The sequence below is a fragment of the Malaya genurostris genome, chromosome 2, assembly GCF_030247185.1.
Source record: "Malaya genurostris strain Urasoe2022 chromosome 2, Malgen_1.1, whole genome shotgun sequence".
NCBI lineage: Eukaryota > Metazoa > Arthropoda > Insecta > Diptera > Culicidae > Malaya > Malaya genurostris.
In genome coordinates, this window is record NC_080571.1 from 5,984,584 (window position 1) to 6,009,944 (window position 25,361).

At 36.0% G+C, this 25,361-nt stretch overlaps 1 protein-coding gene across 4 annotated transcripts in view; it reads left to right on the top strand.

Moving 5' to 3' along the window:
- LOC131431991 (high affinity cationic amino acid transporter 1) overlaps window positions 1-25,196 on the top strand; it is a 116,644-nt gene extending 91,448 nt beyond the window's left edge. For all 4 annotated transcript variants that reach the window (XM_058597999.1, XM_058598001.1, XM_058597998.1 and 1 more), the window contains exons 5-12: window positions 8,651-8,782; window positions 12,659-12,757; window positions 12,955-13,163; window positions 13,686-13,857; window positions 19,284-19,880; window positions 19,952-20,098; window positions 20,160-20,325; window positions 20,382-25,196. In XM_058597999.1, coding sequence (XP_058453982.1) covers window positions 8,651-8,782; window positions 12,659-12,757; window positions 12,955-13,163; window positions 13,686-13,857; window positions 19,284-19,880; window positions 19,952-20,098; window positions 20,160-20,325; window positions 20,382-20,955 — 2,096 coding nt within the window. In that variant the 3' untranslated portion in view covers window positions 20,956-25,196. The remainder of the gene's footprint in view (window positions 1-8,650; window positions 8,783-12,658; window positions 12,758-12,954; window positions 13,164-13,685; window positions 13,858-19,283; window positions 19,881-19,951; window positions 20,099-20,159; window positions 20,326-20,381) is intronic.
- Window positions 25,197-25,361: the final 165 nt, after the last annotated feature.

The following is a 25,361-nucleotide window of genomic DNA, read 5'->3' on the forward strand; positions in this document are numbered from 1 at the left end:
AACTTGTCTTTAAATACTTCTTTTATTTTTTTCCACAAAAATCCATTTATCAAACTAGAATAATTTTTCTGTGACTCTAAAAATCGCATATGATCCAATGTATCATTTAAGTTACTCTGTGATTCAAAAAATGATTTAATTTGGAACTTAATTGGCATTAAACAGCCTTTTGGAGAGGTTTTTCCTTCTGTGTTTGAATACTCTAATACCAAAAGATCATCAGTAAGTCCAAGCGATTTTAACTTAGATTTAAATCTTTGTTCTGAACCTATAAATTTGAAGGGATCTTTTAAATCATTCAGCAACTGTTCATACATTCGATTTTTCGGTACATCGTACAGTTCATTCAAAGCGCCTACAATCGGACTTATTATTTCTTTACATATAGCTTGCTGTATGTTTTTCACGTCATTTCTGGGAAATGTTTTTTTAGCGTACATATTTAGTGTAAAATTGAAACATTTTTCTCTCAGCATATTTCTAATTACAAGAATTTTTTCTTCTTCCTGGTAAATTGAATTTGGTTTTGAAATTACTGGATTTAATGGAGATAATATCGGTAACCGATCAACAGATTTCGTTTCTGGTGCAGCATCTACATCACAATGTAATCTATCAACAGCCGGCGAAATTATTTTCTGGGAATCGGTGCGCTCATTTGGACCGGCAAAATCATCGAAATTTTCCTCAATGTTTGCAAATTGTTGGCGATGCTGTTGTGCGACATGTCGTTTGAAAGTGTACATTGATTGGAAAGCTGATTGTGGTCGGCACAAAGTGCACATGATTAAGGAGAAGGATGTTACACCATGAATTCCACTGAGGTGTTTGAAGTACAGGATTGAATCCAGAAAAACTTGTCCGCACTTGAAATAAATATGGCCGGCATATCCTATGCCGGCCATATTTATTTCTGATTCAATAAATATTGTTCTAGTAGTAAAATTTGGTTATTCTTTGATTTATTTTGATAGTTTATGTTATAGAAATGACGTGTCACGAATCCCCAAAATAGTTCCGTACTCTCAGAAAATTTCACGTTTAATACGAATTTTAGTTTGAGTGCTACATCCACAGACTAACAGACAGGACACTCAAATTAGATTCTTCAATCATTTTAACGGTCATTTCGAATATTCCTTTATTTGGGACAGTACTCACATGTGTCATGATGGCGCCACGTTAACCTATCAAAAACATCCTGTCTGTCATCTAGACTGTGTTTATTTTTTTCATTTACCAACAGAGTTGCCATTCATGCAGAATTACCTGTAATGTATTGATTTGTATACGTCCATGCGAATTTCATGCAGGATACAGATTTAATACATATTCACTTGCTTCTGGTCTGCCGCCACTTAATTTCGGGTGAAAACTACCAACACAATAAAAAATAGTCTAGATGAACAACGTTGAGTCAAATAAATGGTTACCTTCCAACATCGCGAAAAAGTTAAATATATTATCAACGTAATCCAATAATTTATTGTGACGATTCATTTTCAAAAATTTTGATGAAATCAGGCATCCCTGCAAGCAGCTGATCGGTGTTGACAAACGAGGGGAAACCAACTAGTAAAAAAACTTTTACGTAACACAAGGGGTGTACCGATAGTAAATAGTTCGCGCAGTACAATATAGGTGGAACTAGTGCATCACGAAAAATTATTTTTATAAGAATTTACTCATACTGTCATGTCTGTTAGTCTGTGCTACATCCAAGGCTCGCAAATATGTAGGCAATTTAAACTCCAGCCCGTTGCACACAACGAAAAATTTAGTCAGCGAATCTTCTTGTTTTATTGTGAAAATGCGTGGAAATAGTGATTGTTGAGCAGCTTTGAAGTCGTCACGCATTGACTTGATGGTATTAATGCACTCGTCTTCGCTATCGCATATCACACATAGATCCCTCTGTGCTTGAACAATCGTAGGTAATTTGTTTTCTGATGTTCGAATTGGTTTTATGATAGAGTGGAACAATACAGAGATGATATAGTATCGATAATCTGTAAGAGAATAATAGGTATTGTTAAATCAGATTTCAGATTTATTTTCAAATAAAATTCATTAATTTTATTGTTACCTGCTTGTATCCCTTCTGAGTCCAACTGTTTTGAAAGGGTCAAGCTGAATTTGTCCTTAATCTGCGAATTTTTTATGTATTTTTCGAACGTGTGTGAAAATTTATCCCATTCGTTGAATAAATCTGTCTTGTTTGCACCAAATAAAGCAATGAAATCTGCATCAACCTATTAATTATACACGAAACAAATATTTTATAAACAGTGTAAGTCAACCAAAATATGCAACATACAAAAAGCTTACCAACAAATAGCCATCAGGATCAGTTAATCTTGGCCACTGCTCGATGATATGTTGACGATCTGATTGTTGGTTTTCCAAAATTTCCTTGTAACGAATTAAAAATGTGTCATTCCAACAACGCAGCACCTCGTCGCTAGGTGCTATATTATTTCTAAGCCAATTTTTCTCAAAATCGTAACAAGCTACTTCTGCAAAATATTCGAATAATAATAACCACAATAGTTAATAAATTTTGCAACCTTGGGCGAAATCACTATAAACTCTAGGCTTTTCCAGATAAATAAACAAACATTTCAATCCAAAATAATTTCTGTATAAAATGTTCAAAACGACGAATGTAACAATGAGAGATTCTCTTTGTTTACTTTCTCTATCGATTATTGCGAAATATTCCTGCTTTTTCGGGAATTTCTTCAATACAGATTGAAATATGATAGCTTTAGTTATTATTATCTGTAAATACCTGGAGAGAAGGATTGCTAAAAGTACTGTAATAATCGAAAGAGAAAGTAAACAAAGAGAATCTCTCATTGTTACATTCGTCGTTTTGAACATTTCTGTATGATTTCACCTATACCTATCTAGTTCAGTTAAGTTTTGCCAATCTATAGTAAGGCAACCTATAATTTGGCGTAAACGCAACTGTCATTAGGAAGCAAAACAAAACAAAAATAAATCATCAATGGAAGAACAAAAATTTAGTGAAATATGATGGATAGATTTGTAAAATAGATTTGGTTTGAAAAGTTCATACCTGGATTTTTAAAAATGAAAACGAAGCATTGAGGAAAGTATATCGTGCGTGGTGAATGGCTTGAAGACAAAATTGATATCGACGAAATATTGAAATATGTAAGCACTCATTGTTTTACCAATTACATCATAATTTGTAGGACTACATTCGCAAGAAAATGGCACATTTAAAATATACAATCTGCAGAAATCACGAAATCTTTTAACGACAAAGGAAAATGAAGCCAAAATAAAACGCATTGTGTGATTGATAATCTTGCTATGTTGCATACGAATTTTTTTGGATGAAGCCCGTAAGTACTTTGTTGTGGAGAAATATGCACACAGTGTACTCATTATGCTAAAAAATTATATATATTTTTTTTAGCAACAATGTCTAGTCTTTTGATGCTAGAGATTCATTATGAGACTAGGAAATTTGCTGCTCGAGAACCCATATTTTTCAGTGGTTTGGAATTTCGTTTGGAAAGTCGCATTGGATAAAATTCGATACCAGCCAATGCCAGCCTAAAATCTTACGAATTGCATATGGAGTTTGGATGATCAACTTTTGGTTGCACACTGCCGATTCGGTTATGACTGGGATTAGATAATTAACTTTATATGTGCAGAGAACTTGTGATTCTCAATTCAACATTTTCATCGATTGCAGAACAGTAAATTAGGATATATCCGTAGAATAATTCTAGGTGCTGTATTTTAACAAATATACACTAGGCTATGACAGCAAACGATATTTGTAGATATTGAATTTTGTGAACAGTAACGTAATTAATCTGTCAAAATAATACTGACTGAATAAAATTTTGATACAACAATCCCTTTCATCTTAACCCGCAAAATCTGTTTTGAGTCACTGGATTTACACTAACTTCAAAGAATTTTCTCCCTATTAACTTCAGTACAATAGCACATTGATAAACTTACCTGTATTTGTTAAGGAAAGAGCTTGCTTTTTAATTGATTGCAGACAATCACCATCAGCTACACGCTGATCTCTTTTGCGTTTTATAGCCTCCTTTTTGTTTCGGTTGTGGAAACGATCGTATAATAGTCCAGATACGTTTTTTTTACCAGCGTCCTTGTTTCTAGGAGAATAATATAATTCCTGTAGTGTATAGAAAGAGAAGTATTACAAATTTATCACAAATAAGGATTTTGCAAAGAAACTCAACTGGAAATTCATGGGAAAATTTTTCGGATATGATCTCTGAATAAGCTTTCATGTCCGCTAGGGAAAAATAGTCGTTGTGAGCTATGTATCGATCAACTATTAAATGTGCTAAATGCTTTCGGTGCTCCGAATCCAGTTCACCATGTTTAGCATAGAAGTTCATTATGATTTTTCCTTTCTCGTTATTTTTCAATAGCGTATCGAGAACCTGGGCACAAATGTTGGTGGGCGTATGAATAAACCGTAACGTAGATGTAGTTGTATGATTGTTTTCATCCTGCTTCGTACAATTATGATCACAACACTTACGAAAATGATCTTGCACAAATAGATTGCTCGGCTCCCAGGATATCAATTTTTGCCGAAGGGCATGTTTATGCGCCGTCCATTTGGCTACTGAAAAGATTTCTGTCAGCGCGCGGTCATCAAGAATTTTCAAATATGCCGCGTTTACGCCGTGTTCTATTATAAACGATTCGATATAATACAAAATGAATTCATCTTTAATATAAACATTGAATAATTATTATCCCAATTCAATTTCAACTTACGGATTAATATGGAATAAACTTCCGGACATAACTGGAATTCACCCAAAATTATGTTTTTCAATTCGACATCCTCGTCATCCTCTTTAAAATATCAAAATTATTTTAATATTGAATATCAACCCAATAAAGGAGCTTTTACCGTTCAAATATTGAGGATCCGAAAAATAGTCATCAATGATGACCTCTGCTTCCATTTTTGTTCCTTAAAAGTTGAATTTTCAAAAACTACTGCCCGTTCAAAAACTATTACCGTTTCCTGTACTCATAAACAAAAATCGTCAGGATATTACCTACCCAGAAAACTATACCAAGCTATACTAATTCTATGATCAAAATTATCCGTTAAAATACCGCTTTTTGTGGCATTAAAGAAAAAGACGCGTCGGTCGACAATTTGTATCATCAGCACTGGTAGAATATATTGTAAGCTGAAAAACACTACACATAAATGCGTTTTCTACCCAAGCTATGGTAATACTAACAATGTGTATAGTGCTTGCTACCATCATAGTTTCAAACCAACCATGCGTTTATTCATGGTAACATTATTGCACTGTCAAGAAGATCGTATAAACAAGGTAGTTATAAACAAGGTAGCTATACTTTATCTACCATGTACGGGAAGTTATAAACACAAGTTGCTTAGTCTGATCGTTGTATTTTTTGTCTAGTACTTTATACAATATGAATGTTGAATAATCGAATATCTAAGTCATTGCAACTATTTTAACGGATAGTTGAAATGACCATAAACATAAGGTTCCGGTTACTATAACATTTTTCTCAGTGTATGATGTACAAGATAAAAACGACATACTAGTGGGAGCGCAGAGAACTCAGATCATTTCAACCTAATATTGAGCAGACCCTGTCAGCTTGGAGCGAAATCAGTCTTCAGTTCAGCAACGCCATCGTACGGCATCACATTCAACATGTCATGTCATTTGTATGTGTGCGTAGTGCTACTATTTTGGCACGCACAAATTGACATTTCTCTTCCATACTTCTATGTACGAGATTCGATACCGACTCGCGTGAGAGCGTCGTCCTCGCAAAAAAGGATGTTGCCAAAGGTTTTTTTTTCAGGAAATGTTAGAGCTGGATGTCTTGTTAATATAATGTCTTTGTATTGAGTGAACTTGATTCAAGAAAGACTGAACATAATCACATGGCGTCCGCCTGAAGAACGGCAAAGACGGGTACAGAATAAAGCAAGCTGAAGTATTGACGAATAATTATCAAAACATGTCTAATTCCTCCTAGTAAACGGCATTAGTTTTAAAGTTGAGGTAAATTAAATAATTGTGATAATACATACCAAACAGTGATACTATGTACTTTTACTCGGATCAGAATGATGATTAATCTTCACAAGCTTATAATAGCGTTAAAATGTCGCTGGGGTTCGATTTATTTTAATAGCCTAAAATTACATTAGCACAGATAATGAGTTACACTAATTAATTACAGTTGCGAGAAAGCCGTTTCGTTTTGTCTCAGTGAATAATTTTCAACAAATCCAAACATACCATGGCCTTAATTATACAAAGCCCGATCCAATTCAAGTCGATTTGTTGGCAATAAAGACGTCTGTGGTTTGTACTTTCCTCAATTTCTTCTTTATCTATCATTCAAATAATCACCGTATAATAGGACTTGTTTGCGTGTTTTTGGGTACCACTGGTGGACTAACGATCATAGGATAGTGTGGTGGTGACGGTCGTTTCAACCGACTTCGAAATATGGTAGATCAACCGCTGCCGTACACTGCACAGTGGTCCGAAACGGGAAATTAGCGTGACAAAAATATTTTCACTATTAAATATTAGTTTTTTGTAGTTGGTGTCTTCACAAAAGTTGTTTGTAATCAAATTGCGCTCCTTTTGATGAAAAGTGTTACTAGGGTGGTCCTCATTTAGATTGAAATCTGAAATCTAACTTTCTTAATTGAACTCAAAAATGATTTTGTTGTACAATAAAGTTGTAGGAAATTTTATTTTGAGCGACTTTGCTGAAAAAAGCACCTCTCTAGCTTTTCATTTGACCGACTTACATCAATTTTCCCGAATAAAAGTAGGGTGGCTCCTGAAAATTCACTTTTTTGTTCTAACTTTTTTGTGAAACGTTCTACGGAAAATTTGGGTTCAGAAGAGTTGTTGTATTAATCATTGCGCATAATTTTGCTCAACTAAGCTTTTTCATATGAGCTACCAGTAAAAAGTTATGATTACTTTTTCATCAAAAACTAGTCAAGCTTCAAATATCAATATTTATTAGATGCCAGATCGATAAAAATGTATCCTATGCGGTTCCTGAAAGGTCATAATATAAGTAAAAATAAAAGAGAAAATTGGAAGGGTGTTTTTTTTTTAACTCATATAAATTAGTTTTAAAAATACCTTCAGAAAACTCAAAAACATTGCATAACTCTTAAACGCCTTAACGTATTAACATACTTCCTTCGGCAAAATGATAGTATCAAATTAGTTCTACAAGTGTTCCATACATTGTCCATTCGAGAAATGAGACACACAAAAACTACAGCCGAAAATAGATTGCAGGAACAATTTTAATTATTTATTACAAAAAAAAACAACTTCAATTGAGTTTGAGCAACTGAGGATTAGAGATACTGTGTAATATGGTTATTTCAAACTAGTTGGCCATGATAAATCTATGAACAGAAATTTTCATGATATCGACAATCATTCCAACAAGTTAGTGCAAGTTAGTAAAATGCAAATATTTTTATCCACATCGTGCCGAGACGCCTAAGACACTGGTCCTTCTTTTTCATTCACTTGTGTACCGAATAGCCTGTAAAAACTGGAAAACGACGCACAATGAGTTTTGGTTCGAATAAATACATTCTACTCATTTTAACAAACTAATGATTTTTTTGGGTTTCAGGAAGTGCTTTAAATTACAACAAATCTATTTTCGGCTGTAGTTTTTGTGTGTCTCATTTCTCGAATGGACAATGTATGGAACACTTATAGAACTAATTTGATACTATCATTTTAGCGAAGGAAGTATGTTGATACGTTAAGGCGTTTAAGAGTTATGCAATGTTTTTGAGTTTTTTGAAGGTATTTTTAAAACTAATTTAAATAAGTTAGAAAAATAACACTCTTCCAATTTTCTCTTAAATTTTTACTTATATTATGACCTTTTAGGAACCGCATAGGATACATTTTTATCGATCTGGCATCTAATGAATATTGATATTTGAAGCTTGACTAGTTTTTGATGAAAAAATAATATTAAAGCTCATATGAAAAAGCTTAGCTGAGCAAAATTATGCGCAATGATTAGTACCACAACTCTTCTGAACCCAAATTTTCCGTAGAACGTTTCACAAAAAAGTTAGAACAAAAAAAGTGAATTTTCAGGAGCCACCCTACTTTTATTCGGGAAAATTGATGTAACTCGATCAAATGAAAAGCTAGAGAGGTGCTTTTTTCAGCAAAGTCGCTCAAAATAAAATTTCCTACAACTTTATTGTACAACAAAATCATTTTTGAGTTCAATTAAGAAAGTTAGATTTCAGATTTCAATCTAAATGAGGACCACCCTAGTAACACTTTTCATCAAAAGGAGCACCATTTGATTACAAACAACTTTTGTGAAGACACCAACTACAAAAAACTAATATTTAATAGTGAAAATATTTTTGTCACGCTAATTTCCCGTTTCGGACCATAGTGCATTGCTACTATGACACGTAGTTCCTATTTATTAGTCCACAACGATGCCAAACATTCATTGTAAATGATATCAAGTTCACACTTTTGCTGATATTTTTTTCCTCTCGTTCTTGCTTGACATCGCGTTGACGATTTAGGCGCCTGTTATGCAGAGTTTGGCGTCCGGGTGCCACACACTTCCGGCTCGGCGTACATGTACTCTTATGTGTCGGTAGGAGAGTTTGTTGCGTTCGTTATCGGATGGAATATGATATTAGAATATTTAATTGGTAAGTAAACGTTTATTTTCAAACAGAAGCTAGATGATGATGATTATGATGACTGGCTTGTTATTAAATAAGCCTCCTGAATAAGTAATTCACGGATTTTAACGTTTAACAGTTACCGTATCTAATTTCTCGTTGGATTTTTCAGTTAGACAATTTTAGAACTCCATGTCAGTACTTTTCTATCCAAACACATAATTCAAATGGGAGCTACGTAGGCTAAAGCTGTATCTGAACTCGGATGATGTCATGAAAGTAGGGTTATTTGATCTTTATTTCCATACTCAATTCAGCAGAAAAAAGGACGAAATAAGTACTACTGAGAGACACCTGCTCGAAATGCAATTACCCAGGCGAAATCAGAGATGTGGAGGTGTTTAGCGAAAATAACAAAGAAGGCTAAGCTTGATGTACCGAAGATGGGAATATTCTTTCCTTAGCAAACAAAAGCCGATCAACTAGCCGGATTGGTTCCGTGTGTAATCTGTTGCGCTATTGCCGCAGACAGGTGGTTGGATTATGTGATGTTTATTTTTCTTCCAAAGCAGGCCGTATTTTGCCACAGCTATAGCACAGTTATGCTTTGATATAGCGTAAGAAGATGTTCCCAAACCCTCATCTTATCACAGCTCAGCAGTAATACAAAGTAAACAGCATCCAAGAAAATACTGGTTGCTCGGATGAATTTCCATTTGAAATACAGTATCATATTTCATCCTCCTATTTACTCAGATTACAAAGTGCCATTTGCGGTTGAACATGTAACGGCTCCGGTTTTCTCGATTTTTTGTAATCCTACTAGAATCACTAGTTATGAATACTATCGCTTACTTAGGCACCATTTTGTCACGTTCTGAATTATCTAACCTTGGATCTTATTCCTGCTTTCCTTTATGAGCCCTGTTAATTTCTGTAATTTTACACAGTAAACTGTCCACATCGACACAAAATTGTATAGTAATGTTAAAAGTATTTTCTTTCCCAAAAAAAAATTTTTTTTTCAATGTTTTATTTTTCATATTGTTTCCCTTGTCCCAAAGCAAGTATACTGACAAAGTATCATTGTTCCATAATTATTATATCATTCGTTATTTAATAATATTAGAAACTAACTTTGTGAATGTGAAGCGGTAGTAGCCTTATCTAGCCTGGTAGTTGCAACAATCCAAAACGTTGAACTCATGAATTGTTCGGGATTTAAACTATTGGTTTATTCATTGCAATAAACTTCACTATTTTGATGTGGAACACATCTTTATTTTCTATATAGGGATGTAAATCAGAAACTCAAGGAAAAATACACGTAGAAATGTGGTCAGGTTTTAAACACTTACAGCTCAGTCTATTTTGAATCAATTATTAATATTATTTGATCATTTGATTAGAAATATTGCTAAGTTTCGATTTGGTGTATTTTTAATTATATATGATTGAAATTTTGATTAGTAGCGAGCAGTGTCCTATTTTGTTTGCTAAAAATTTCCGGCATATCGGATTTCCCTGCCATAGACGACGGTTTTGAAGGAGTAAGCGATATATCAAAGGGAAAGCATCGCTCTGATTGGTCAATCGATGCAAAAGCGAAGCTGTTGAGAGCACGCGAATCTATAAATAGAAGCGAAATTATAGCAAACGTTTCAGTCCTATGCGTAGCATGCTAGAGATAGGTTGTTGCTAGACAGCAAGACAAAAAGTGCCATAAAACGTTTCGAAGCTTTAGTTGGTATGCTCTGATCTTGTGTCATGCAAGCTCGGACGGAATTCCATGTTATGTCGTTTCGCCTGAGAAACTGACAACTACCCCAGGGTAAATTTTGAGTGCTTAAGATTGATTTCTAATTTATATAAGATGAACTCGATTGATAATGAGAAAAAACTTATCGATTCAACCAAAATTGCAGAATGGTAGAGAAACTTAACGCTATAAAAATAACTGCTTACATACAAAACTTGAACACAAGCTTGGCGAAGAGAAGTTTTAATATCGAAAACCGTATGTACAAAGATATAATTGCATACATTTTGGATATTAGTGTAATTTCGTTGGCTATAAAACAAATACAAATCAAGACAAACGATGTTCGGTGTTGGTTCCTAATCAAGAACAATCTAAACAGAATCTCGTGCAATTGCGGATTCAAAAGTGTGACGATTTATTGAACTGTTTGATTGATGGTCATTAGAAATTTTGGTTGCATTGTTCCACATCAATGGCTCGAACAACCTCATTCTACAAAAATCGACGTCATTGAACAATTGAGATGCAGTCAAAATTAGGACAAAAAGATAAATTTACTATAAATCTCTACTTCGATCAAACTTTTCAGCGAACTTTTCTTAGGGAAAATATGCTATTCCAATATCGATTCGAGAACATGAAATGAAAGTTGCTGTATTTCCCCATAACAGATATGAAAATTAGATACTCAATTGAACAGAAATTATATTTTCTGGTTCATTACATCACATTCAGTACTAAGATATTCATTCTTTGAAGCCGTCTAAATTGCATAGCGCTGAATACGATTACGGTGTCGAGAATGAAATTGAGCTAGACATTTAATCTAGTTGACACAAATGATCACAATTTCGGGCCGAACGAGCTCATCGAGGCTTGTACCGTCGATGCGTACACGGAAAAGTTAGCGAACGTAAAACAAATAAAATTTTAGTTATTTTTCTGAATTTGATTATTGATAATTTTTCATTTATTATGTTGACGGCTTAGCATTGACATACACTTCTACATATCGATCACTCCAAACCGGAAATGAAACGCTACAAAAATGAGCAATGATATACTCTTAGCAGTTAGCTAGCAGTTAATGTCGTTGAAAATTTTGAAATTTGCTGAATAGAAATGTCTCAGTTGTTTCAATCAATTACTGAGCTGGAATGTCTATAGCAGTTATTTGTTTTTGTTCGAAATAAGTCGCGATATAATGTAGTTGAATGTAATAATTATTCGGGGGACACTTAGAAGAAGTTGTTTTCCTGGTGTTTTATTGAATCATAACAACAACGCTCACAACTCTAGAGCATTTCTATAAATACAAACTCTTCCAGAGTGTCATCTTACCCCACTTGCAAAAGAGAATTTTCAACTCCATTTTCGGTGTGATGCAGATGAATCTAAAGTTAGGGTTGCACTTTGAAGAAAATATTTATACCATCACTTCACTTCAGTAGGAATTTTGTAGAATTTAGCATATTTTATTTTCAATGTTTTAAACTGTCCGAAGATGAGCTATTCATGAAATAATGTAAATTAATACAAATCAGCTAGTTATACGTGTTGCAGGAGCATGTAGTCAGCACCATAAATCTCGATTTACGATTGTTTTATTCTTATATAAGTGACGTTTTTTCTCCCCACGTTTTATTCGTATAAAAGTGACGTTTGCTTGCCATTTTAAATTATCCACATGAAACGTTTCTGATTTTCAACGAGGTGGTTTTTAGGAATGATCTAGTCATAATTCTCAGCCAACTGAATTCATTCTAAAACAATAACTTAGTTTACCTAGTTTGTTATGGGAAAACCAACAGATTTATTAGTAAAATCAATAACATTTCAGTTGAAACAGCCAGAGCAAGAAACAACAGTAGCATTTTAAGCAATGTTGTGCTCAGGGGGTTCTCCGCGTAGGTCGGATCCACTGCAGATCGTGAATAATATTTTCTATTCGCGATAAAATTTCCGGACCTGTGTATCGTAGGAAAGTTTAGTGTACGATTGGAAAGTTTTTCCATCAAGCCTGCAGTCACCGTCACCATCATCGCTGGCCGGCAAACGGGAAAGTGAATTATTCATGAGCAAAATGTACCACTTTGTATCAGCTGGATTCGTGTTACGGTTAATTTATGTACATTTTGCAGGTACGAGTGCGTGTGCCTGTGCGTTGAGTGCAAGCTTCGATTCGCTGTCCGGGGGCTCCATCAGCAGGAGCGTAGCGTCCGCCGTGGGGACGATTTTTGGTACGGCTTACAATCTTCTATCTGTTTTCTTTTCATTATTTCGGAACCGTGAAAATTCAAAACATTCTTATTTGCTGTTTCTTTGTTTTTCAATCTGGATGATCGTCTGGCGACCACGTTACCGGTAACGACAACGTGTAATCTATGTTTTGAAAAAAAAACCGATGACCGCTTGCAATCGTTCGCATACTAAATAGGGCGCCCACCGGATTTCATCGCGTTCGGCATCACAATGGTGATGACGTTTGTGCTGGCGCTGGGAGCCAGCAAATCGGTGCTCTTCAACAACGTCCTCAACACCATAAACCTCGCATCGTGGGTGTTCATCCTGACGGCTGGGCTGTTCTACGTAGACACCTCCACGTGGTCGGAACATGAGGGTTTTCTACCATACGGCTGGAGTGGGGTATGTATTATTTGGGCACATACACAGAATGGGAAAATGATTGAACACATTACGAACCTAAAAGAAAATTACGTGGCTGGGTGGGTGTGCACACCACGCGACAGTTTGTTGCAATCAAAGCTAACACTGTCCGAAGCCAATCGGGAACGAGACTAGGCAACAGGGTAGCACAGATTAATGAAATTTATTGATTTTGTTTTTTCTGGGTCTCACAATTCATCATGGTAATTGCTTAGGGTTGCACTTTTAAAGCTACAAAATAGTTTGCCATGAATGAATCAACGAATTACGGTAGAATCTGCTATATTTTTTTAAAATTATTTTTCGATTTTGTTGGAATTATAGTTTAATGTGTAATTTCGAGAGATATAAATGGTCACCCTATCTTTCTTAGTTTGTTCGTGTTTTCTGGTGGCCTATACCTAGAATCGGATCATTTATTAGAGCCAGAATAACAGCTGATATTACAGCCTTTAGCGTATAGCTAATTCACGATTGACGCCAACCGTTTCGTTCTTACAGGTGTTTACGGGTGCTGCCACCTGTTTCTACGCCTTCATCGGGTTTGACATTATCGCTACGACGGGCGAGGAAGCGCACAACCCGCAGAAGAGCATCCCGAAGGCGATTGTTGGATCGTTGTTGATTGTGTTGTTCGTGTACGTCACCAGCAGTCTTGTGCTGACGTTAGTAGGTAAGCATTTTTGAACTGTAATATTCAGTTGTTTTTTTTTGAGAACGTTGAACTTTTTGCAACTTTATTATTTATTATCTTGGTCATCATTAGAGCTGCTGAGATTTTTTTTCTCGATTGACACTTCGAATAGAGCAGAATCATATCCAATTGCATAAGTGATGCAACCTAAAATTTTCATCATTGTGTACACAAGCTAATAGGTTCTTTAAAAGTGAGCTCATGTTCACTCTATAAATAAACAACATAAAACGTACCAAATCAGAAACGACTGGCTATGGTTTGGATGAAATTTTTTACACGTGGTACTGTGGAATTGAGAGAACACAGTTGCCGAGTTACATCGATTCGATAAATGTGCGATTTCGTTGAGTTCTTACAGTAATTCAGTAAATTTATTTTGTATCAACATAATCTGTCGACGATGAAACATCTATATTACATATGAACGACTGAATACAAAAGTCGAATAAGTGCAACTTAGTTTGGAAAACCCGTTTAAGTACTTTTGAATGCAAAAACCGGATAAAAACAATGGGAACTAAAAATGGACATGGATTTTGCAATGCTAGAATCGTTTAAAAACATATCTTTTGCAAGAACCGGACAGTAAAACTTTGAATGCAAAAACCGGATAAAAACTTAACCGGTTCTTCCAAAACAAATGTATTTATCCGGTTTTTGCATTCAATGTTTTTACCGACTGCCCCAGTGGACGAAGCATAGTTTGCTTGTTTGTCACGGGCAACTTGACCTGTGCTACGTTCCCACAGCGGCAGTTTGTAAAAACTTTGAATGCAAAAACTGGATAAATACATTTGTTTTGGAAGAACCGGTTAAGTTTTTGTCCAGTTTTTGCATTTAAAGTTTTTTTGTCCGGTTCTTGCAAAAAAGATATTTTTAAACGATTCTGGCATTGCAAAATCCATGTCCGGTTTTTGCTCTCAATGTTTTTATCCGGTTTTTGCATTCATAATATACCTAAACGGGTTTTCCAAACTAAGTTGCACTTATCCTATTTTTGCTTTCAGCCGCTCATATATAACACAAAGTTGCAAAATGTACGAGGTTTATTCAAACAGTGTCGCGACTTTTGAATTTTTGCGAGCTACGTATCTTCGATTTTTTATCTTTTGATGGCGTTATATTGGTACTCACGACACTCACTTATTTTAACAATTTCGGCCATTTTAAATGTTCAACCAGCTTTTTACAGCTATTATGCGCAGACGTGTTTTAGCTTGTCTTCGATTTTCTGGCTCGAAGTGGTGAATGACTTTAAGGTTGAAAATGTTCTCAGAGAGTCGAGGAGATGTGAGCGACGAAGAGCGCTCCGTACGCTTTAGCACGTCAATAACAGATGAAAACATCGATGAAGTAAAGAAGCTAGTATTGGCCAATCACCAGATCGTCAGAGAAGTTGCTGAGGACCTTAAGGGGCGGGTAGGGTCTAACACTTTTGAAAAATCATTTAATTTTTTCTTTGTATTTTCGTGTAGTAAAACATTTCAAGAATATTCTGTGAAATTTTCAAGCTTATCGGAACAAAACTCAGCAAGTTATGGGCCTTTATCTTCGTTTATCTCATACTGCGAAGAAATAAGAACTCGGCGCATAGACCCAAGAATTCTGCTTTGATTAACTTAAAAACTTGACAAATCCTTCTTGAAATGTTTCATTATAACAATTTATAAAAGAAAAAATATGATATTTTGAATATATTAGACCCTACGGGCTTCCTTGAGTAGTAAATTGTTTCCATTGATTCAAATTTTGCACAAACTTTCTACATATAAAAAGCCAGACCCCAATGTTTTCCTTTTCGTTGTTTGTTACTTTGGGGAGATTTTACAGCTACAAAATGGCGGATTTTTTTGTGAAAAATCGTAGTTTTCACTTTGAACAACCACCAAAAATTAAAAAATAATAAAGCAGAAACGTTGGGGTCTAGAAAAACTTCGACTCCAACTTTGCTGCTGTGATTTGTTCACTTCTGATTAGTCTGCGCTGAGATACAGTGGACACCGCAAATCATGATTTTTAAGAAACGTCCTCGACAATGCTTCTTCACCGACTTATTTCTCAATATTTTTCACGAAAAAATTACAAAATGTTGTTCGAATGATGCTTTTTAACATGCAAAACATTTGAATTTAAATTGTTGAAAGATAATTCTGGAAAAAAATCGCAAAAATGATTATTTTTTTCATCTTTTAGACCTGTTACCTGTACTATCTGTTACCAGAAGGGAGATAATTATTAATATCTAGTATTTTCCCTTTATTTATTCAACATGCCGCAAAAGCAGTAAGGTAGATTCATCTACATCATAAACATTGTAATTTTAAAGGATTTTGTTATTCAAATCACAATCCTGAAGGACGAAAAACGAAATGAAAAAAAAACAAAAGGACTTATGCCAGCTGAACGAAATAGATACAGAATTTCCTGTAGAAAAAAAGAAAACATAATAGTTTAGTGGAAAATAACCACCATATTCGAAACATTGAAAAAAATTTGGTAAATAAAATCACAAAAAGATGAAATTCTGTAGCTGTGACCGATATGGAAACAGGAACCAGTGAATCTATTCTTGGCAGGTTTTTTGTTTTGCCGCCTAATTCAACACGACATCTGGACTGGTCCTGTTGTGGAGAAAGATAATAAGGACTGGCATTCTCCTAGTGGACCCCAGCCCCTGTATAAAAAACTAAAATTGTTTTGTTGAACAAAGTGATAGTTCAGTAAAAAGTATAAGTAAAGTGAAACAGCTAGCTTGTTATCCCTAATCTAGTAGTGGCCACAGAGACTGACCCTCGTCGTTTGGTACAACAGTGTCAAGATTTTCTGCTGGAGAAAAAGAAAAATTGTATGTATTCTTTGTAGCCAACCGCACTTTTCACTTTTAGAGTCTGATCACAACACACAGTTTTTTCTTGTATTAGCACTATGCACTAAAAACGAAAAATCAATTGAATTTAAAAGAAATTCCACTTTTCTGTAAATTATGGCCCTTATTACCGTTCTCACTTCCACTTTCACATTCACTTCACTTACATGTCACTTCACCTGTTTCCACCTATTACCAGTATCACGTATAGTGAAGTGATCACTGTGGTGGAAAAAACTAATTTTTTCAACAAAATGTTGGTGGCGTGATGTTTATTATGACATCAAGTTCATCCAAATAATTACTTTTGCCTTTAAGCGACTTCCGTACTGAGGACCTAAACTCACTTCACTCGATTTTCACCGTGTAGTGATACCGATAATAAGGGTCACAATCACTTCACTTGGTTTACACCGTGTAGTGATACCCGTAATAAGGGCCTATATTTAAATATGACACGCGAAAATTTGTTTCCGTCCGTTCTAGCGCACAGCCTACTTCTTGTTCCTAAAACACGTCCACGCACAATAGCTGTCATAAACTGACTGGACATTCAAAATGGTCGGAATTGTCAACATAAGTGAGGATCATGAGTACCAACATAATGGCATCAAAAGATCAAAAATCGAACGTGCGTCGCCCTCAAAGATTTAAAAGTCACGATACTTTTTCAACAAACCTCGTATGTATTGGCATCAATCAAAAATGGTAAAACATTTCAAGAATATTCTGTGAAATTTTCAAGCCTAAAACTCTGGAAGTTATGGCCTTTTTTTGTTTCGATTATAGAGGTTTTAACCTTAAGGTCATTCACCTCTTCGGGCCAAAAAAAGCTTTCTGACCCTATGTGCGGGGGTTGGGGATCGAACCCAGGTGGGCAGCGTGAAAAATATGAACTAACCCATCACGCTATACCCGTCCTCATTTTATGGGCCTTTAACTTTGCTTATCTCATACTGCGAAGAAGCAAGAGCTCGGGCCCAAGAGTTCGAACATAATGACAAATAACAGAGAAAAAATTTGATTTTTCGAAAGTGTTAGACTCTACGCGCTCCTCAGAAAAAGAAAATGTTTCCTGCGATTTTATAGACAAACGTTAAACGCGTTTTTCTCATAAGCAGGTTTCGAAAGTCAATGTCCATCGTCATTCGAAAGCAACTTCATCAATCTTTTTCAAATTCTGCACACACTTTCTATATATAAAATACCAGACTCCAACGTATTCTCTTTCGTTTCTTGTGACTGGGAAGGTACAAAATGGTGTTTTTACCTTTTTTTATAAATATAAAAAATAGGTATAGAATTCGCTCAAACTTTATTAAAATTTTCCGAGGCTCGTGTGTGTGTGTGTGTGTGTGAACGAACGCTATTGAATGGTTTTGAGATCGGATGTTTACTTTTTAAGTTATACGAAGTTTTTTGTTATTCGAAGTTTTATGTCAAAAGTTTTGTGACAGTATCTGTCACAATTGACCTTGAAAACAGAATATATTTTCAGACTTAGATTCCGCACGGTAGTACCTATCCAACAAGCTATAGATTGTTAAAATCTGTCCATTTTTAACGGAGATATCGAAATTTTTATGTAAGCGACTTTTTCCCCTATTCCAGCAGTAGAAGTTTTGGGCGCTGTCTGGCAAATAAATGCTTGGGAGCAACAGAGAACACGATTTTTTATACTGTTACATACATTTGTTTCTAAGTACCCAAAACACTGTGTACACCATGATATTTTGCCTCGAACCGAAACTACTTACAGCGATAAACGCTGGAAGAACATAACAGCCATATACCATTCGAATCAGTTCGTCGAGATCAGCAAATGCGTGTGTGACAAATAATTTCACTCAATTTTTTTTTCGGAGAGGACTCAACCGTTTTCTATAAACTCAGATTCATATGAAACGTCGTATATTCCCAAACAAGGTTCCTAAATTATGTTTGGTTCCGAACTCTGGTTCCGGAACTACAGGATGATAAGATAAGATTCAAATGAAATCTAAGAATCATCTAAGATTCAAATGAAAAGTTGTGAAATGTGAAATGTGAAAAGTGAAATTACAGAGTAATGATTGATTAAAATCTGAAATTGGCACCTAAAACAACGGACATTAGAATAATGTCATGAAAACTGAAACACCGAAAAAGGTATCATCTCACTGCTAGGTGGATTAAGTACGTTTATTTGTGAAAAATCGTTATTTTGACTTTGAACAACAACCAAAAATTTAAAATAAAAAAAAATTAATCAAAAACGTTGGGTCTAGAAAAACATCTACTATAACTATGCCGTTTTGATTTGTTGACTTCTGATTAGTCTGTGCTGAGATACAGTGGACACCACAAATCAAAAAATAATTTTTATCACTATATGAGTTTTGGGAGGGACATTTTTCTGTGGGACAGCTAGTAAAGTATATATTGTCATATTTATTCAAAATGCGGTGAAATGTTGAAAATTGTTAATTATTCCGAACCATACTCGAAAACAACGTTTATATCGACTATACACCCATTCTACCAAATTTCTTTTCAGTTCCCTACGACCACATTGACAAGGGTTCCGCTCTGGTTCAGATGTGGACCTACGTGGGTGCACCCAAGTGCCGAGGGCTGGTTGCACTAGGAGCCACAGCAGGGCTCAGTGTAGCCATGTTCGGTTCGATGTTCCCTATGCCCCGAGTGATATACGCCATGGCGCAAGACGGTCTTGTATTTAAAATGCTCTCCCAATTGTGGGAACGTACCGGGGTGCCCGGAATCGCTACCATCGGAAGTGGTTTGGCAGCCGCACTGGTTGCGTTGACCGTGAAACTGGAAGTCCTGGTGGAGATGATGTCCATTGGTACATTACTAGCGTATACTTTGGTGTCGACGTGTGTCCTTATTCTACGCTATCAGCCGCATAGCACATCGTTAGTGGATCTACTGCCGGCACAGTTACGGACACCACAACCTCCTAGTACTCCGGATCCTACGACTAAGCAACGTGTGAAAGGAAACATAATGGTGAAGAAAATCGTCAGAACATCACCTGACTCAGATGATAGTTTCGGAGATGATAGCCCCGATGGGTTCATGGGTCGCGACGATCAGTTTCTGGTATCGGATAAATCAGAAAATAAGTTCTACGGTATGCTTTCGAATTGTCTCGAACTGAATAACGTATTGCGACAATCAACAGCTCAATTTTAATATTTTTAGGTGCTGTGCATGGTGCTCCGCAGGGTGGTTCGAATCCATTTACACTGTGGGGTTTTGGATACATCGGACGGAAAATCGAGCAATACTCCTATCTATGCCCTGGATTGTTCCCTTGGGTAAATCCTGGACCAGCAACACACGAAAGCGGTACGGTCAATTTCACCGGACTTTCACAAATTGTTTATCTGATTACCGTATTCTTTTTTAGGAATGTTCGTCACAAAAATGGTAGGCTTAATGTATGCCTGCATATTTTTCTTGGATCTGTTCATGGCCATTGGGATTACTGGTTCCTTATTTGCGTTGATTTACACCGCCTTAGTACTAAGTATTTTAAGTATCCTAGTGGTGATCTCACGGCAACCCCAGAACCGGTAAGATTTATCAATTCATCTTCAGTGGTATACTGATCAACAATATCTATTTTCAGGTATGCTCTTCCCTTCCTAACGCCAGGACTTCCATTCATTCCAACAGTAGCGATCACGGTGAACGTATATCTAATATTTAAGCTAAGTATACTGACGTTAGTGCGGTTTACGGTTTGGATGACGCTCGGTCTCATCATGTATTTCTACTACGGAATCACTCACAGTTCGCTGGAGAATCCGGAAGAAGAGTTCGAACTTACAGTGGACGGCAACGGTCAGCATCCGTCAGCAGGACAGCAGTCCAATCTTAAAGTTCCTTCACAAAGCAATCATCGAACCGAACCGACAGCAGTCTGGGACCGGCACGGATACGAAAATCGCATGGCGACAAATGATGATGGCGAATTGCAGTGGGGCTCCGGTCCGAATTCGACCAATAGTTGGAATCCAAACAATGCGTGGGGTGACACAACTATTTATGACCCTCCTCGTCAGCAGCAGCCACCGCGTCAACAGATCGCACAGACCAACATCTTCCAGCCACCGCCGACACAACAGCGACCAGAGACGAAAAAGGACGGTTTCGGATTGTTCTATCAGGAAACCTCCAGTTATCCCACGTGGGACGACTAAGGATCGTTCCCAAGGGCTGCCCCCTCGTCATTTTCATCCCCATCAGCTGTACAGACACGCGAGAGAGCATTTGGAGGACTGAACGCGATGAATTTATCGGGAAAGCAATCATCACCCATCATTATCTGTGTTGTTACCATTTACCACATTAGACATCCAGGCAGTTGTGGCGGCGGGCAACATGTGCTTGTACAAGTTGCAATATATATAGTAGCAAATAGTATACCATTTGGCGGTTAATCATAAAGGGTGAGAAAGCGTAACAGATTACCGCGGTTTTGTGTTGATTTGTGTGAGATGGTGGCGGATTGGATTCTTTCACGCATGATTCCGGAGCTGGGCAATCCTGTTCATTTTTTTGGGTGCTACCAGCGCCACTTTTAATGGGCCCCGGGACATAATTTATTTATGTGCTTCTTACTAACTAAATGACCTTTTTTTTGCTCGGTGGGTCTTATCAAGGCCCCCCAAGACCGTGGGTCCGGGGGCACGTTCCCCCACTGCCCTCTGTAAAAGCAACCCTGGGTGACACGAAATTTTACAGATATTGGCATGTTAGGAACTGCACATTGATTGAATGTAAAGTTTTTTTTTCGTTATCTGTCTGCTCAAAACAAAGAATGAAAATTCATTGACAGCATTTATTTCTGCGAGCTATGAATGTGCCATACCCGAAGCAGTAAAAGAGTTGGAGTCGAGTCGCCCTAGGACGGATAGACCTTTAAAATCGAATGTTGACAGGTTTATAAGTCGCTTCCAAATAAAAAGCCGTCCATCTCTTGTATTGTTAGAGGTAAAAGCGTTCTTTACAATATCTTGATAGTTATGTAATCTATCAGGAATTCGGCTAATTTTGATAGATCTCATGAGAATCTTTCTGCTGAATACTTGATTGTATAAAATTTCCTGAAACCTGTATTTCAGAACTCATCATTTTAGCAAATTATATGCCAAAATGGACTCATCTTCAAAAAACTATTCTCCGGAGTGAACGTCTACCAGAAAAAAATCCCTTGCTAATGATACTGTAGTTGAACAGAGTGTGTGTGTGCTAATGACATAAATGAAAAGATTATTGTTTCTCAAACTCATATATCGGATTTCATAGTATTTCCCTAAGCGGAAAAAAATCAGCTCGAACGCAAATTGTCTGCGCAATTTGGAACAATTCAAAAGATAAAGTAAAATCTATTAAATTTGGCAAATCTAATTACATTCTCAAAAGCACTTACATTAAAACAATATTAAATACACTTCCGGAATGTGTCTGCATGCCACATTCTATTTGATCTATCTGATTTTTAAAAGTAATTTTACAATATCAGATGGACTGTTACATACACACCAATTTGCGTCCTCTCATTTTACTACTAACGACACACATGAAGGCATGGATTTGTGCACTTAGTTATATCACCTTTTGACGACATTATGTTGTAATTGAAAAAGGACCTTCAGTCCTTATCACGCTTCATCAAACGCTGATTATCTGTCATGAGAGCGTACTTTGACTCACCATCAAAATCTTTGATTGAACGCAGCTTTGGTTAAAAATTAGTCCCTTGAAACCCGATTCTCAATACCTTCCGTCGCATTGGATAAAGTTCTTAAAGTGCAACGGAAGTACAACGTTATAGTTCGTCGTACAGAAATCGTAGTCATTGTTTCATTTCCTAGGTCACTGCAGATTGTATCTGATTATATCAACGGTCCACTCGCATCCTCTCATTCTGCTACCACTGCGGTAGGCGATAGCAGCCAGTTGACACCGGTCATAAAGAAACGACACAGAAAAGTGCATAAGGAGAGTTTCTACGTTGAGTCTTTCCATTTGATGACAACATGATTACTATGATTGTGACATCTTGTGGTCATAAATTTTCCCTTTTATGATCGAACGGAAATAACGGAAACGAACGCACACATATTTCTACGCACAACACGATACATTAATGCACACTTCCTTAAAAATGTAGATTTTTTAGAACATTGAATCGATCAACCAACTGAATCGTAGTAGATGCTTTCCTGACTGTCATGTTAGACATCTCTGTTTTGTTCCATTTATTTTTTGCAAAAATCCGTCCAGCCGCCATCGCTATCGCCATCGTGCACGTTTGAACGCTACTCGCCAAAGAAATACCAATCAGCTGTTTTCACCCGCAAAATGTGATATTCTCTAGTGAAATAAAATGGAACATATCCTTAGTTTAAAATAAATTCAACAATTTTTGTTATTAAGTACTGCAATAGATGTAAAATGATTGAACTATCAGAATAATTTTAAGCAACGTTATTGCAGATAGTTTTCAAACTATAAAGTTTAGAATCGTTTAATGTGGACTGTTAGTTCATGACACGTTTTCCTAAATCAAGCTTATTTGATTAACTTTTTTGCGGATGCTATAAGGCATGTGAAGTAGGTACTATTCCATGGACGAAAATTTAAATTTAAAATACGACCGATATAAGTACACTGTAAAAATTATCACAAAACTGAAGCAAAATGAACAATTGAATCTGAACAAAGCTAGTTAACTCATTACGGAAGGCCATTCGGGGAAAATGAATTCAGAGATGTTAGCTAGTATTTTCTAGTACATTAGTAATATACCACTGGAGGAAATGACACAAGTTTCATGGTGATTGGTTCTAAACCTGGTCGCAAGTGGAACCTGTGTAGAACAACAGAACTGAGTGGTTTGCTTTGTGTTACAGTTCGAAGAAAAATACGGTAGAATAAAGCGAGCAATAACGACCAGTTGTAGGAGAGTAATACATGAAATGTTATATTTCACCGGTATTATGTGTGTAGGAAAATTAAACTAAAGAACACAACCTAATACACCTAAACAGGAGAATCATAAGAAAAAAAAACCTATATACACTAGACGAGCAGAGATTGAAATCAGCATCTTTCAATAAATTAAGTGATATTTTACTGTTGATATTGTTGATTAAAGTGTATTTATTATAATTATTGCAGTTGATAACAAAACAGAAAAAGCTGAAGCTGACGAATGGAAACGGTTGTTGAAGTTTGTGAAATGATGCGGATAAGTATGTAATAAATGATTGATGTGACAGCGTTTTGCTTAAATGAAAACATATATTCTGAGTACAACTTTTCACACAGATTTCATTTCACTGCTAAACTGATGAAACTGATCCCATCTCAACTGGAAACAAAACGGAACTATTTATGAGAACGATAGCATATTGTAAACAGAACATATTTTATCCCTCCGTTTCTTCCATATGCAAAACCGGTATTGAATCAATGATCAACTATCACCAATTCTGTCTGCCAGAACACAGAAAAAACAATTCGAAAACTACAGCCAGGATTTTTAATAAATATTCTTTACAAACGCAAACAAGCACGGCACGAAAGGAAGCTTTGCCCAGGCTTACTCATTTTCGAACAAGAACAAATGAACAAAACTAAGTTTTAACTTTTCTATGTGTGATATTTATCTATATACATATATACATAAAAGACATAAAACAAAGATATTGCATATTGCAGACTTATTGACTCTATACATTACTAAACACACTCAAGACACAGAAATCATTATTCGTGTTCGATAATGTTACGATCTAATACTTCATCGATATATTTAGACAACATATAATACAAGAACCGAACAAATATTTAGCTTAAAACTCCATTAGTCAAATGTCAACTAAACTCACCGTACAAAAAGTAGAAGGCAACGGATAATGGAAGCTAATCAAACTAAGCAAACAACTAAAACAAACTCATTTCAAGTATAGTTAGTACATATTTTCAAATTCTCCACGATGAACAAAACGCATTCAAATCTTCTAGGTGTTTGTATAAATATACATATGTAAAATTGCATCTGCTAAATTATTAAAACAAAACAAAATCAATCGATAATGTGTTGTCATACACATACTCACGTACGCAAAACAAGTATTAGAAAAACAACCAAGTTTGTTGAGTTATTGAAAAAAAAAAACAACTAGTAAGGACGGTATTACTAAGATTTATCTCACGACAAAATGACATCTATTCAACAAATAAAATTAATCATTAGTGCAGCAGCAGAACAAAGCAAGCATACAATCCAAAATTGGCCGAATCACTAAACGAAGTACGAACAAATCATGAAACAACAGAATTGCTCGAAACGATATCTAGCGACGGAAAATATCTGACATTAGTTAAAATATTCGGCAAGAGACAAATATAAATGCAATAAAAGAACAAAGTATTCGGGTTCAACATTGGCCGGTTGGAAGACTTCCCTATTGGTTATTTTAGGAAATTGAAGAACGGCAATCGTGTGATGGATAAGTCGATACCTTTTAGCAGGCCCGTTTCCAGGATTTCATTTCGGGAGGGGCCCAAAGACTAAAAATAATGTTACTGAAGA